The sequence below is a fragment of the Podarcis raffonei genome, chromosome 8, assembly GCF_027172205.1.
Source record: "Podarcis raffonei isolate rPodRaf1 chromosome 8, rPodRaf1.pri, whole genome shotgun sequence".
In the NCBI taxonomy this organism is placed as follows: domain Eukaryota; kingdom Metazoa; phylum Chordata; class Lepidosauria; order Squamata; family Lacertidae; genus Podarcis; species Podarcis raffonei.
This window is the reverse complement of record NC_070609.1, coordinates 37,868,676-37,883,437: the sequence shown is the minus strand read 5'-3', so window position 1 is coordinate 37,883,437 and position 14,762 is coordinate 37,868,676. Positions and strand designations below refer to the sequence as shown.

The 14,762-nt window shown below is 43.9% G+C and overlaps 2 protein-coding genes across 6 annotated transcripts in view; one reads left to right on the top strand and one right to left on the bottom strand.

Moving 5' to 3' along the window:
- Positions 1-14,762, top strand: part of SS18L2 (SS18 like 2) — a 283,426-nt gene that overhangs the window by 120,669 nt on the left and 147,995 nt on the right. The gene's annotated exons all lie outside the window — the stretch shown is intronic.
- WTIP (WT1 interacting protein) overlaps positions 4,424-14,762 on the bottom strand; it is a 55,962-nt gene continuing 45,623 nt past the window's right edge. For 3 of the 5 annotated variants that reach the window (XM_053399315.1, XM_053399314.1, XM_053399316.1), the window contains 5 exons: positions 10,217-10,279; positions 9,509-9,639; positions 7,838-7,889; positions 6,480-6,548; positions 4,424-5,859 (listed from right to left, as the gene is read on the bottom strand). In XM_053399315.1, the coding sequence (XP_053255290.1) occupies positions 5,707-5,859; positions 6,480-6,548; positions 7,838-7,889; positions 9,509-9,639; positions 10,217-10,279 (468 nt within the window). In that variant the 3' untranslated portion in view covers positions 4,424-5,706. Of the gene's footprint in view, positions 5,860-6,479; positions 6,549-7,837; positions 7,890-9,490; positions 9,640-10,216; positions 10,280-14,762 lie in introns of those variants that run through there. The other 2 variants (XR_008331801.1, XR_008331802.1) reach the window with 2 other exon arrangements.

Genomic DNA, 14,762 nt, shown 5'->3' with positions numbered 1-14,762 from the left:
AACAATAGCACTTCATGCACCGCAAAGGCCATTGGAGCAAATATTGATCAGGGGGCTTGAATGCCAGAAAAGCTTTTGCAGAAGGGGCACACCCAATATTGCTAGGAGGAAAAAAAGATGAAAAGTCTAGCTGATCACCTGCTGATCTAGGGATTCCAGTCTCTTATAAATGAGGGCGTCTTTTCTAAAGCCAGAAAAATAAATCCTCTTTCTTCACCACCTCTACATGACTGGCAATGATCTCATTTCCTCTCTCCCCCACCGATATTTGCAGAGGTGGGTCAAAATAATACCACCCAGAGAGATGCATCACTTTGATAATAAAGGTAAAAGGGAGGATTTAGGGATAAGCTGCTGCTGCTTTTAGTAGATTTTAAACCATGACTACCAGATTTTATTTTTTTTAAAGTCCCAGGTTTCCACAGAAGACTTTGATGTATGCAGGAAAGTCAAAGCAGTATAACTAGCTTAGCAGTTTAAGCTCTGAATCCGTTCAGATAATGAATTCTGGATTTAACTTTTATTTTATTTTTTAAGAACACTTGATAGACTTATGTCTTTAGGTGCATAACACCACACCTTAAAAATGGGCCTCATTACTATTTTGTCTCCTGTGGGGTGAACCTCTCTTCTTCCCAACTTTCAAAAAGCAGTTGCCAGCAGTAAAATTGCTGATTCAATCATCCCAAGGAAGGGAGCTGGAGAACTGAGATAAATAGTGGTAACAAGAGATGAAGCTGCAGATCTTTTTGACAAATTTAAAAATGAACAAATCACCAGGTCCAGGTGGCATCTACCATAAAGTTCTTAAAACACAAGATGTGAAAATGCTGATCTTTTAACACAAATATAAAATTTCTCTCTAAGATCCGCTTACATACGTGAGGACTGGAAAGTGGCCACTGTAACCCTTAAAAAAACCAAACCACTGGCACATTTAAAAGTGTACAAAGGGCAGCTGTTGGAGGGGTGTGTGTTGATTTGTGGGCGAGAAAAGGCTTGTACCATCTTTTCCCCATCTTTTCCACTTTAAACGTCCTGCTTCCTGATGCAGCTTTGCCATTTACTTGTTTTTCAAAAAATAAAAGTGGAAGAGCATAGCATGAAACACGCAGTTTGTTCCCATAACCAATCAATTCCTTCTAGGTAACACACTATAAAATCAGAAGTAACTACAAAATGTCTTTATTGGAAAAAAAAAGCAGATTATAACATCTAAGGTTAAATGAAATTCTGACTTTTAATATTAAAATAACTTAGGACGATAGCAAGCAGCTTCTTTAGATAAATAAATCTACATTTCCCAACTTTAATTCTTCAACAATCAAGGAAACCAAATGACAAGACAAAAACCCGGCAAGTCAATCTATGTACTAACTAAAAGGCCGAAGGTTTTAGAATGATATATACAAACAAGGTTAAACTAACATATTTGCAGCATGTAAACTAGACACGATATACAAATTGGGCATTTAATATATTTCCTACAAAATAAAAATTAACATTGGTCCAAGTTCTTGGAAAAAAAACTATATTCTTTTAAAGAAAATGAAAATAATTCTCAAGAAAAAAACTTAATTTAAGTCAAATTATATACTCTAGTTATGGCATTAGTTGCATGATGAATCACAAACTTTCCTCAGGGCATGAGAAAGCAGCTTTTGTGTGCCTTCTTCGAGCTTTGGTTTAAATTCTTGGACTTCATGAAATTCTGAATTTCAGAATGTGCACCCTCTATTTTTAAGCAATTCTCTTTTCATTCAAATTCAAAACTACTTTGGTCTTTCCTTTGGAACCTTATAATTTTAAGGGATATGGTGGAACTTCCAAGTAGTCTGTTCTTTTGCATTTCCCAACAAGAGAGAAATGTGGAAGGCAAAATTCCTGCTTTTTTCATTAATGCAAAGACTAAGCAATGAAACTGAAAGTAGAAAGAATAGGAAAAATCACCAATAAATATTATGGCACAAATGAAAGAAGTGTTCCATCCCTGTTACATAAGAATTCTCTCGAAGCAAACATAAAAAGCTGCCTCAAACTCTTTGTCCCTCTAATCCAGCCTTCTGGTGCCCTCCAGATATTGGACCTTAACTCCCATCTGAAGGGCACCAGGTTGGCAAAGGCTATTCTAGTTCAGTGTCTGGCAGGAATTCTCCAGAGACACAGGCCTTCTGTATCACTTGCTACCTGTTCCTTTCAACTGGAGAAGTCTGGGACTGCCTGCACACTGAGCTATCCGCACCCCCCCAAAAAACAACAACTTGAAGGGAGTTTCTTTTTATACTTTCCAAGGAAAAGAGGTAAAACGTTTCACTCTAATTTCAGTGCACACCATTTCAGAGTCGCTGTGGGAAGCTTTCTGGATGCTTTCTTCTTAACAAAAAATAATTAAGGAAATCTAAACAAGCTCTGTTTTTCAAAACGGAAAGAAAAAAGTTGGCAAGACACAGCCCACTGAGCCGTGATCAAATTCCGTTTTCTGTGGAAAAACAGTTTATGGAAAATGACTGCATTCTGGACAGGGCAAACTTGGTCTCGCTAGAAATAAAAAGGTTCAGCATCTATACAACAATACGGAACTGCGTAAAAAAAAGAAAAGAAAAAAAAACCTGAAACATTTTTAACAAGTGAAATTAAATACTCCATTCCAACGGATGTCAGTTTAGAACAGTAAAAACAGTAGTGTATGTACATAGTGTGGATGTTGTGCTATTCACTGAAAATTAAGGCAGGAATATGAATTAAAAGGTTTGCCACTAATATGGTCAAGGCACTGGGTAATACAGACTTCCCTGACTTGGCGGCCTTCAAATGTTCTGGACTGCAACTCCCATTGTGGTTATAGGGTGGGAAGAGAGGAAGAGAGTTCAACGTAAATGATGGAAGGAGGTTGGTTTTAGGTGGACTGGCCCCAATCCAGAGAATCACAGGAGAAAAGCATGCACAATGTTGAGCGTACACAGCAGGGATAACCAACACAAATGCTGTTGGACTACAATTCCCACCAGCTCAGGTTAGTATGGCCAATGTTCAGGAATGATGGGAGTTGCAATCCAACAGCATCTGAAGGTACTTCAATGGCTACCTCTGATGCTCCGAGAAACAAAGCATGCTGTACAAGGGATCCAAATACGATGAGCATCCATCACTCCGGGTTGTGGCATGTACTAGACTCCACAACCCACTGGGTCCCACTGGATCAAGACTGTTGTTTCCAACACCAAGAGGGCCCAAGCATTATCCTGCATCAGTTCAAAAAGGCAGCATTTCTTCCTTGCTGGAGAGAGAACAGGTATATTTTTAATCCATTATACTTTATAATATAAAAAGTGCGGGGGGGGGGAAATCTCAAAACTGTTCCTTTGCCATTTATTTTTTCCCTGTATAATTCCAGCAAAACAGTTTGGCAACCTTCCTTGACTGATGCCTTTTAGGTTTTGTTGGACCAGAACTTCCATCAACTCCAGCCAGAGCGGACGTGGTGTGTGAAGCCTGCTTTGAGGGTTTCGGTTTGGTTTGCTTTCAAAGTATAACACTGATGTTCTGTTGGCTGTTGTGGCTGACAGCTTGAAAACGAAAGGATCAGATTCTTAGTTTTGCTGAAATTACTGGAGCATACAACTGTTTACAGCAGACAGAAATCTGGCCCCCGCATGTAAAAGTTAAAACCAGTTAAAACATGCTTAAGGTCGATAAAGTCTTATGAGTCTACAGAGTTCTGGGTGTTTTGTAGGAGCTCAGGCAAAACAGGAAAATATGCACATTTCAAGGAACTCTTTGCGTTTGTTATAAGTATCGTTTTTACTTCCGCTTGGCCTCCAAGGACATCTCCAAGTAGGTCTGCACATCATAAAATTGTCTCTGGAGAGGTGATGGGTAAAGACTTTCAAGGTGGATTTGGTGCAAATGAAAATTTCAGCATGCCACTGGCAAATCTATCAGTGACTCCCATCTTCCGCCACCCTGTTTTCCAGGGTGATTGGTTCTTGTTATTGAACTATCCAAACAAGCTACTCTTGCCAGACATTCTAGGCGATCACATGATGTTTAAATGGCCTTTATTAAATGTGGCATGACCCCACTTGAGCCTGAAAAAACAGTCGGGTGGGATGAGGGGAGAGATGCAGCACATGCCCCTCAGGGCCTCCTTGGAAAACTGCTATGTGCTTGTCAAGGGCCACTTGTTTCCTAATAATCTGAAATCAGTTTGAAAATGCTGGGGATTCAATCATTAATAATTTGACCTCCAGAGTTGAGCTTATCAAGAGGCAAGCTGTAAAAATCCAGCATGGAGCAAACCAATTCAAAAGGACCTCTCTGGAAAAAGCATGTCTGCCACCTGCAACTGAAACCACACCATAAATCTGCTGCCCTTAAAAACACACACACACACACACACACACACACACACACACACACACGAAACATATAATCTAGTACAATTGCAAAACAAGTAGAATTTTGCATAGTCAGGAGGACTGAAGTTATTAGCTGAAACTGGTGTAAAAGCCTAAGAGACTGACCAAAACAAAAACAAAAAACACACACCAGAATTTGAGGACCTGGGAAGCCACCCCTAGTGGCTGTTTATCTGCCACTAGTAAGCAGGCAGTGATGTCCAGAGTGCCAGGGCCAAGTCACTGTGAGGAAAGACATGTTAAAACAGGAGACTCTCATTCCTTGGTTGCCTCTTATTAGGCTCGAATGAGCAAGGGAGAATCACAAGGCAGGGCGGGAACATCTCAGCTCTTAGACAGCCTTTCAGGTTTCTGCATCCCATCACACCAGCCTTCCTCCCAGACGTTTTAGACTACAACTCCCATTAGTCCCTGCCAGCACACCAATAGTACTATTATAAGCAACTATGCCCATAACTATATAGTTGCCTGCCAGCTCAAGGAGGCTATGAGGTCTCAACCTGCCCTGCAATCTTGGACTATGTTGTAACTGGATCCGGCCTGCATCCCTAAACTGGTAAAATAATGGGCACCAGAACTCTCACACAAGAGATCCCAAACATCTAAGAAACCCCCTGCAAAAATGCTTGTTGCATCGATGATTCCTCAGTGGGTTCAGTTCATATAATATTCTACAAAGAGCTTCTTCCACATCTCTCTTGTTAGCACTGTATGAAAGCACCAAGGGCTAAGTAAGACAATGAATTTCTCCCCCACAGAAAAACTTCTTTCTCTTAAGTCATGTTTAAATCTGACCATGACTAAAAAAACAAAACAAAACCCAATCCTCTCCTGCAACAACCACCCAGACCCTCATAATGTGAGGTCATTTCTCAAAACGCCTCAAGCCAAGATGCTATGAGACCCAGCATAAAAATGTAGCATTTATCCGCTTTCTCCTGCAGCACTGCTGCAAGCGGTTAAGATTCTTGCAGGGACCCAAACTACAATGGGACAAAACTATGACGAACAGATGGCCCTGCCTAGCATAGCACAGAAAACAACACTTCTCGCTGCACTTTTACAGTTACATCCACGTGGTGCATCATTTTTCAAGTACCCAGTGTCTTGGGAGGAATTATTTAGGCACACACTCTGAGAGGCGCACCTCTCTTTTCAGTCTCAGAAGCAATAAATAAACTTGGCTGCTTTGTCTCTTAAAAGAAGAACTGACAAGTCATCTGTGGAAATCTTCTCCCACCAACAACGGCCTCCCTCCTGGTTGCAATTTGATGGGGCGCAAAACACCTCAGAGTTCAGTAATGTGCATTGGGTATCCAGGGGGAGGGTGGGGTGGCACTGTCATACTGAGGCGCCTGATGTGACAACCATGGCAAAGCAAGTGCCCCTCTAAAGGATAACAACGGCGGCCTTCTTCGTCATTGAGCTGGAGTCCACAGTCCTAAGAGGAACAAGAGTATGCACATGTTAGACAGCTGGGGAAAACTCCTAATGAAAAGAATCACATTTAGGTAGCCCTCGCCAACCTGGTGGCCCTCCAGGTGTTTTGGACTACAACTCCCAACAACCCTTGCCGGCTTGTGGCATGGATACTTAAGAGGATGTCTTCTCCCACTTCAACCATACACCAAACTCTATCTCATAGTCCCTTCTCCAGATTCTCCTGCCACCTAAAGGGTAAAAGCAGCGCACAGAGCCTTTTCAGTGGTGGCTTCCAGCTTCTGGAACTCTCTCCAGGGAACCTCACCTGGCCCTATCTTAATGTTTAAGTGACTGGCAAAGCTGCCCATTTTGTTTCCTCAGCCTTTTATCCTTTGATGAATTTTTGCTGCTGCTTCCAGTGCTGCATTTTACTGCTGTAAAGTATTTTCCTGATAAAGATTGCTGTTTAATTGTGTTTTGGGAGCTATTGTAAAGCACCCTGACATGTTTTCTAATCGAAATACTGTAAAAATAAAAATGGCGGGTGGGTAAGGCACAAGCGCCAAGTTGGAGAAGGCTGGCTTAGACCAAGGCCAAAGAGCCTGCCTTATTCAGCACCGGAAAAGCTCCAAGGTTTACCTCACAATGGTAACACTCCACGTGGTAATCCCTGTCCATCGACACCACCCGGATGGTCTCCTCGGAACCCTGATTTGAGGAAGGTAACAAGTAAGGTATGGCAGCATTCTATAATTTCCCCCTCAATGGAAATAGGCCCTCAGGGAATCCCCTCCCCATTTTTATTTTTTATTTTTGCAACTTAACAAGAAAACGTCTCTCTACTTCACCCACTCTTTGCTTCATTTGGGGAGGGGGTTTCTGGAGGTTGGCTCTAGTGGAAGCAGAATTGTTCCATTTTATTCCATTCTTCTGTCAGGCAAGGATAATTCCTTGCAAAATACAGTGTACAACTTAAGGCTGAGGTGCAGATTCCCCCTCCCTGCAGAATTAGAGCTTTGTTGGGGCACTGAAGAGGGAAGAAGGGAGGGGCCCATGCACCTGCAGGTTGTAAAGAAAATGGGACCTACAGCTACACACATCTGGACAGAGTCTCAGGGTGAGTGGGGAGAGGAGCTCTGTGCCATGCAGATATTTTATCTGCTGGTCTAGGGAAAGGTTATCATACTGTTTCACATGTCTCACCTAAGAGAACCACCTAACAGTTTGTGTCCAGTACGTTGCTGACTCTTCGCCAATGACCCAGGAGTGGCTTTTACAGAAAAATGGAACGGATGTTGATGTGGTTGACTGCTAGCCAGGTGCACTTATTTAGGCTGCACACATTTACTGGTAGCCAGGAAAGCATGTCAGGACCTTGTAGTCAACACATTCGACATCACCAGCAATAAGCAATTCTGTTCAGCACATTGTATTCGTTTGCACAACCATGTAATAAACAAAAAGAAACTCAATGAATACTCTCTAGCTGTCAGTTGTAGCTGGGGGCTTTTTGCTTCAGACAATTTGATATGCTTATGGAGGTGAGTAGCTAAATCTCATGGAGGAAGAGGGCACATTTTTTGTTTAAAGAACAGACCCCTACCAAACAGTTCCAAAGTCATCCTGAGTTGAGATGCGGTTAGAACATCAGGTCTGTAGACAACGTATTTTCTTTGCAGTCCAGAAGGGAGCAGATCCACCTTAAAAGGCTGTATAATCTCTGCCGTGAACAGGCAGGTGGATCTTACTAGAAACCTTGCTAACCTACCTTTGAGTGAGTCAGAGAAGGGGATATGGAAGAACCTGCATTTGAGACAACCACATGTCGCTTGCTTCAAAGTAGCCCTAGAATGATCTCATCATCTTCATTGTATGTGTGCGAGCATCTTAATTCTATGTCAGCAAAGTTCAAACAACACTTTTAAAGTGTCGCCTTCTTGGTAAATTTAAGGAGGCATTGGGAAGGCTACAAAGTATAAGCAAATGGAATACCATACCTGTGCTGGTAAAATCGGCTGGTTACAGGAAGCACATTTTGGTGCAAAAACCCTAGCATGAAAAGAGAAAGTATGTCACACTCTTGTTTAATAAAGAAAGCAAAATAAATATAAGAGAAGGGTGGGAGAATATGACAGCATTTTAACTACAGCTAAAGTTTGGGGTCCCTTTGGCAGAAGTCTTGCTCAAGCAGTCTTCTCTTTTGGCTCAAGTCCCAAATACCCGGTTGAGGAGGCACCCTTTACCTTATTAGTAAATTCACAACGTATCATCACTAAGAGCAAGCAGAATTTCTCAGCCTGTAAGCAGGTGTTGAGCCCGCCAGATGTTGTTGAAGTACAACTCCCATCAGCCCCTGCAAGCATGGCCAATGGGCAAGGAAGATGGAGGTTGTAGTTCAGTAATACCTGGAGGGTCAGAGGTTCCCCACACCTGTTTCAGGGGCTGGCATTCTAAACTTTTATGAGGCACTGGGTTCAATAGTTTAAACTGGCCTCCCCCAACCAAGATTCTTTTGGCTACAACACCCATCAGCCCCAGTACTGTATGGCCATACTAGCTGGGGCTGATGAGAGTTACACTCTAAAACATCTGGAGGACCCCAACTTAGAGTAGGCTGGCTAGGAACGTAACAGACTGCTGGATCTGGCTGTTTTTGGAGTGGTCAACCAGGACCCAGCCACCAGTAGCCTTAACCTCCATTAATTGGCCAGTCCTCTTTTAAAAGCTATTCAAGTTGATGGCCATCACTGCATCTTGAGGGAATAGGGGTGGAATTTCATAATTTAACTATGTATTATGGGAGGCAATGTTTCATTTTATGTGTCCCGGGTCTTCCATAACTCTGCTTCGTTGGGCGTTTCCAAAAGTTCTAGTGTTGTGAGAGAGGGAGAAAAACTTTTCTCTAACCACTTTCTCTACACCACACATAATATTATACACCTCTAACATGCCTTCTCTTACGTGCCTTTTCTCTAAACTAAAAAGCCCCAAATATTTTAATTAACGCACAAACATTGGAAGAGGCAGGGAAACCTCTGGTTTGGAAGGGGTAAACTTGGCTCACCTGGTGTTTGGCAGTTTCCCCCAAACCACACAAAACCTGCCCCGCAACTGACATTGCATGTGTTCTTTCTGAGCAGAGACTGAAAGGAGATTGTACAGAGCCCCCCAGGGAGCCCCAACTTTGGAGGTCTGATACATCAAGCCCTTCAAAGACCACTGATGATTTGCCTCCTCTTTGGCACTGTAAAAAAGCCCTTTAAAACTGGAGCAGCCAGATGCTATTGAACTTCAACTCCCAGCATCCCTGACCACTGGGCCATGGTGTCTGTGGTCGATGGGCATTGTAGTCCAATAACATCTGGAGGATATCATGTTGGCTCTCCCTAATTTAAAAGGGTGCATTCAAGGCTCAGGACACCTCCTTGTTTAATGCCAGCCTGGCATTCAAGAGCATCTGCTGGAATGTGCAAAATTATTGCAAGGCCTTCTTTCCCTTCGCCCCATTTACTCCCTGGTATTTGAATTTGATTTAACACTGGATGATGCTTTCTTCTCGGTGCCGTTTTGCAATACCTGAAAGCAACAACCAGCCCTTCCTCATCTCATGCACAGTCCGTCCCCCCTCTTCCTTGTCCCCCCCAACATACAAGGTTCTGCGTTCTCACGTGTGATAGTCTTTCACACAGTAAATATTGTTCTCCACATCTACAGTGAATGGGACGCCATCTAGACATTCATTGCAGACCACACAGCGGAAACAGCCAGGATGGTAGGACTTCCCCAAGGCCTGCAAAATCTGGAAAAGAAACCAAGACAGCCCCAAAATCAATTCTCATCCCTTTGGAGGTATATTACCTACACAATAGCTACTACAAAATGGGTTGGCATTTGAGGAAAGAGGAGCAACACAGTGGTGAAACATCTGCTTAGCATGCAGAAGATCCTAGGTTCAGTCCCTGACATTACCAGGTAGAGCTGGTGGTGTTCCCTGTCTAACTAAGTCACTGCCAGCCAGTGTTGGCAATACTGAGTTAGACCAATGGTCTGATTCAGTATAAAGGCAGCTTGCTGTGTTGTTTCCCTGCTTTCATTGAGCTCTTCACAGTGACCCCAAGGTCTCTTTTCTAGTCAGTTACTGCAAGCTAAGACTCCATCACTTAATATGTGAAGTCTCTCCTCTCACCGCCTCCGCCAAAATCCCAACAACATGAAGGCACCTTACTCTATCTTGAAGTATTGTTGGCATTACAGAAAGGAAAGGAAACTTCTTAAGGTGTGTATACATGTTTGGGTGGAGGGGAAGTAAAAGAGGGGAATAGAAACCACACATCCCTGCCTAATATATTGCACATTTTAGAAGCCTATCCTCTTACCATTTCCATTATGAGGTGTCCACAAATGAAGCACTTGTCTGCAGTTTGCTGAAAACCTGAATACTGTTCAAGAAAGAAAGGGAGGGAAAAGGAAAGATGGTTACTTGCTTCCTTCCTTCCTCTCTCTTGCTTGTTTTGTTTTACCTCCCAAAGCTCCCCACTCCAACAATAAGGTAAGCCGGCCAAATCTTGAAGGGCAACTGCCAATCTGGAAACATGGATGCAAAAGAAGAAGAAGAAGAGTTTGGATTTGATATCCCGCTTTATCACTACCTGAAGGAGTCTCAAAGCGGCTAACAATCTCCTTTTCCCTTCCTCCTCCACAACAAACACTCTGTGCGGTGAGTGGGGCTGAGAGACTTCAAAGAAGTGTGACTGGCCCAAGGTCACCCAGCAGCTGTATGTGGAGGAGCGGAGACACGAACCCGGTTCACCAGATAACGAGTCTATCGCTCTTAACCACTACACCACACTGGCTCTGAACACTCTAAAGCCCTCTAAACACTCATCTTCAGAGGGAGAATAATTATTCTGAGATTCTGCAAGCTGAAACTGACCCTTAATGCAGAATTATGATATTGAAAAAGCAAGTTTTTGGTGACTTTTGCTCAGGGGGTTTCTTTGAAAACACACAGGAGGTAAATCCAAAGGTAGCTGATATAGCTTGGAAATGAAGAAGAGATGGGCAGCAACACTTTTACATTAATAGATTATACATAATAAATACATTGCACAAAAAAAGAGGATAGACTGACAGTAACATATAATGAACTAATAAAACTGAGCATCCTTGAGTTAAATTCAGCAGAGTAAAATGGTGGTGGTGAAACAAAAACAGTGGCTGGTCAAACTGTACCTAATAAGTGTTTATGGTTGCATCCTTGCCATGGCCGTTGTTCCAGGGCAGATTTTACAATCAGATTATCATTTGATAGATAAATAGATAAATGATAGATGATAGATAGATAGATAGATAGATGATAGATAGATAGATAGATAGATAGATAGATAGATATAGATAGATGATAGATAGATAGACAGACAGATAATAGTTGTAACTGTATTTTCTCAAAACTTTTTGAGAAAAAGGAATGAGAAATATTTTAAAAAGAGACAAACAGCCCGACAAGAAGCTTGCAGGAGATACAGAATGTTGACATTTGGCCAAGGAATTAGCTTGCTGATGTTTCTGACAACTTACAGTAAGCATCTTGGAGGAGGAAGAGTATCAGGTACCTGGTATTTTTCTTGTTATTAAAAAAATCTCCCCTCCCTATGTCACTTGATAATGTTTCCAGCTAAGGGAAAGAGGGTGGGATTAAGCATTTTTGCTTTTGCACTCATATCCCACAATTTTACAATAGCAAGTACCAGGTATGTTGAGTGGCAGGCAGCAAAGCCTGATCCCTCTTGCCACACAGCGCAGGAAGGCCTTGAGGTGGAGAAGAAAACAGGGGCCCCTTCCCTTCCCTTGAACACTCTCCCTCTCTTTGGAAGGATTGTCCGGCATCATCAGGCTCCTTTCCAGACTGCCTGGAACCCCAAACAGGAGTACTTCCCATATGGGGAGAGGATATGTTTTGTTGCAATTGAAATGGTAGAGTTTAGTTGCAGAAAATGAGAGAGGCTAGTTAAAGACAAGAGATTACGTTTTCTCAGCCTCCCTCAAAATGTAAACATACATTTGTAAGCAGTGTGTGCCAGACAAGTGCTTTGAACACCAAAATGACCGACCCACCACAACCTCTGTGAAATTCCAGCCAGCTAATCTTTAAACACTTATTTGCTAGGGGATGGACTTTACCTCACCTTCCTTCAGTCCAATGTAAATATGATGCCACACGACTGCCCTCTTCTCCCATGCAAAAGGGGTGCTCCACTATTGGCACAGCACTACCCTTTCAATAATGCACTGGTCTGACTTAAGCCACCACTTAGTTCGGCATTTGATTATTTGAACCAATTTGGGGCTATTGCAGGGATCACTTCTGTGGGGTGTGGGTGTTGAAGTGTATCCTGTAGATAAGACATGGAACACAGTACAAGGGCAGGAAAAGAGGTGAACTTGTCTAGACCACGTCAAATGGCCTTGAAAGCATGGTGGAGGCAGGGGTGTGAGGCCATGCGTCTAGTCAGTGTGCATACAGAGGTGTGTGGGTCTAGGTGCTTGCATGCACACACTAACACATACAAAAATGCAGGAGGTGAATGCAAAAGAAGAGCAGCAACAAGCTGGATTTCAACAAGCTGGTTTTCAACAAACAAATTTACAACAAGCTGGATTTCAACAAACAAATTTACTTAAAACCCCCACAAATCTTTTAAAAATTGCAGCAAATCAAAATTGCTTTTTACCTAAAGCTGATTTTGGATCCAAGATTCTACATAGGTGTGCATGCACCTGTGTTTTTAAGGGAATAATTATTCCTTAGTATTCATTTTTATTCTTTATTACTCTGTTGCTTCTCTGCACTGTATTCGGTGCCATTTTGGTTTTTTTGCACACGCTGCACCAGGCTAAACATGCCCAACTCCCTTAACTATTCCTGAAACCAAGACTTATGAGGAATGGTTGAGGGAGTTGGATATGTTCAGCCTGGAAAAGAGTAATCTGAGAGGAGATATTCCAGCCATCTTCAAATATCTAAAGGGCTGTCACATGGAAGATCAAGCAAGGTTGTTTTCTCCTGCTCTAGAGGCTAGAACCCAAACCAATGACAAGAAAGGAGATCCTGAATAAACATCAGGAAGAACTTTATGACAATAAGAACTATTCAACAGTGAAGCAGACTCTATTGGGAGGTGGTCGGCTCTCCTTCCTTGGAGGTTTTTAAGCAGAGGCTGGATGACCATCTGTCATGGATGCTTTAGCTGAGATTCCTGCATTACAGGGGGCTGGATTCTACAATTCCATGAACTAATCCCAAATTATGTTATCAAAAGTAAATTAAGCAAGTAGTTTTGAATGCCTACTTGCTTATTCTAGATACATAACTGTGGCTGTAACTCTTATATATGTGGCCTTGTCATGGAGAATGGATTTAAAAACAAAGACAGATCTAGACCAGATCTACCGTATTTTTCGCACCATAGGGCGCACCCAGTTTTTAGGGGGCGAAATCAAGAAAAAAAAAAATTTCCCCCAGCCCCAAAAAGAAGCGTACAGGCTGCGCACAACCTCTCCCTGCCGGAGGGGTTACGCGCGGCTATGGCACAAGCCAAGGCAACGAGCAGGATGGATCCTGCTCGCTGTTTTGGCTTCCCCTTTAGCCCCGTGCAGCCTCTCCCTCCCGGGAGAGGCTGCGTTGGGCTAAAGACTCCATAGCCCCGTGCAGCCTCTCCTTGCCGGAGGGGTTGCGCGCAGCTATGGCACAAGCCAAGGCAGCAAGCGGGATGGATCCCGCTCACTGTTTTGGCTTCCCCTTTAGCCCCGTGCAGCCTCTCCCTCCCGGGAGAGGCTGCGTTGGGCTAAAGACTCCATAGCCCCGTGCAGCCTCTCCTTGCCGGAGGGGTTGCGCGCAGCTATGGCACAAGCCAAGGCAGCAAGCGGGATGGATCCCGCTCACTGTTTTGGCTTCCCCTTTAGCCCCGTGCAGCCTCTCCCTCCCGGGAGAGGCTGCGTGGGGCTAAAGAATCCACAGCCCCGTGCAGCCTCTCCTTGCCGGGAGACGCTGCGCAGGGCTTTCCTGGCTTTACTGGGAGGTGGGGGGATTCACCCACCTCCCGCAAAACCGGCAGAAGCCGCGCAACTCCTTTAAAGAGATTGCGGCTTCTCCTGGCTTTTCTGGGAGGTGGGAGAAGGGACTGATGTGGCCAGTCAGTCCCTTCTCCCTCCTGTGGAAAAGCCCACAAGAGCACACGGAGCTTGTGTGCAGCTCTTGGGGGCTTTTCCCGCCTGCCTCCCCCCTGCATTCGCTCCATAGGACGCACACACATTTTCCCTTGCTTTTTAGGAGGGGAAAGTGCGTCCTATGGTGCGAAAAATACGGTATTTAGTCCATAGCTGTCAAGTGTGTCCCTTATTTGAAGGGACAGCCCCTTATTCCAGGGCCATGTCCCGCTGCTGTCCCTTATTGATGGATGTCCCTTAAATGATCTCCCTTAAATTTCAAAGGAAGCAGCTCCTCTCCCTCCCTCCCTGCTGACCAGGGAGGAGGGAGGCTCCAACTGTGTTGCTTGGCTGTGTTGCTCACCCAATAAGAAGTCTAAGAACAACTGGGGGTGGAGCTTGCATGCCTTGTGTGTGGCTAGTTAATGCAAGCTGAGGGGTTTTTTGAATGCTGGACGCCATTTTGTTGCACGTGCTGCAGCAAACTTTGCAGTGCAAAGCCAGGCCGGGGAGCCATCTTAAGTTGAGGCTGCATAGGCCTTGTGGTGCATGTGATTCAGATTCTATTCAGTTGAACCTCTGGTTACAAAGTTGGTTGGACAGTGTTCTCAGAGCTACCAGCATGGGTTTGACCAGACTGCAGGAAGACTGGAGTGCCTGGAACAGGTGAGGCTGCAGGCCCCTTATTTTGGCTGCTGGTCCCTTATTTTCAAGGCT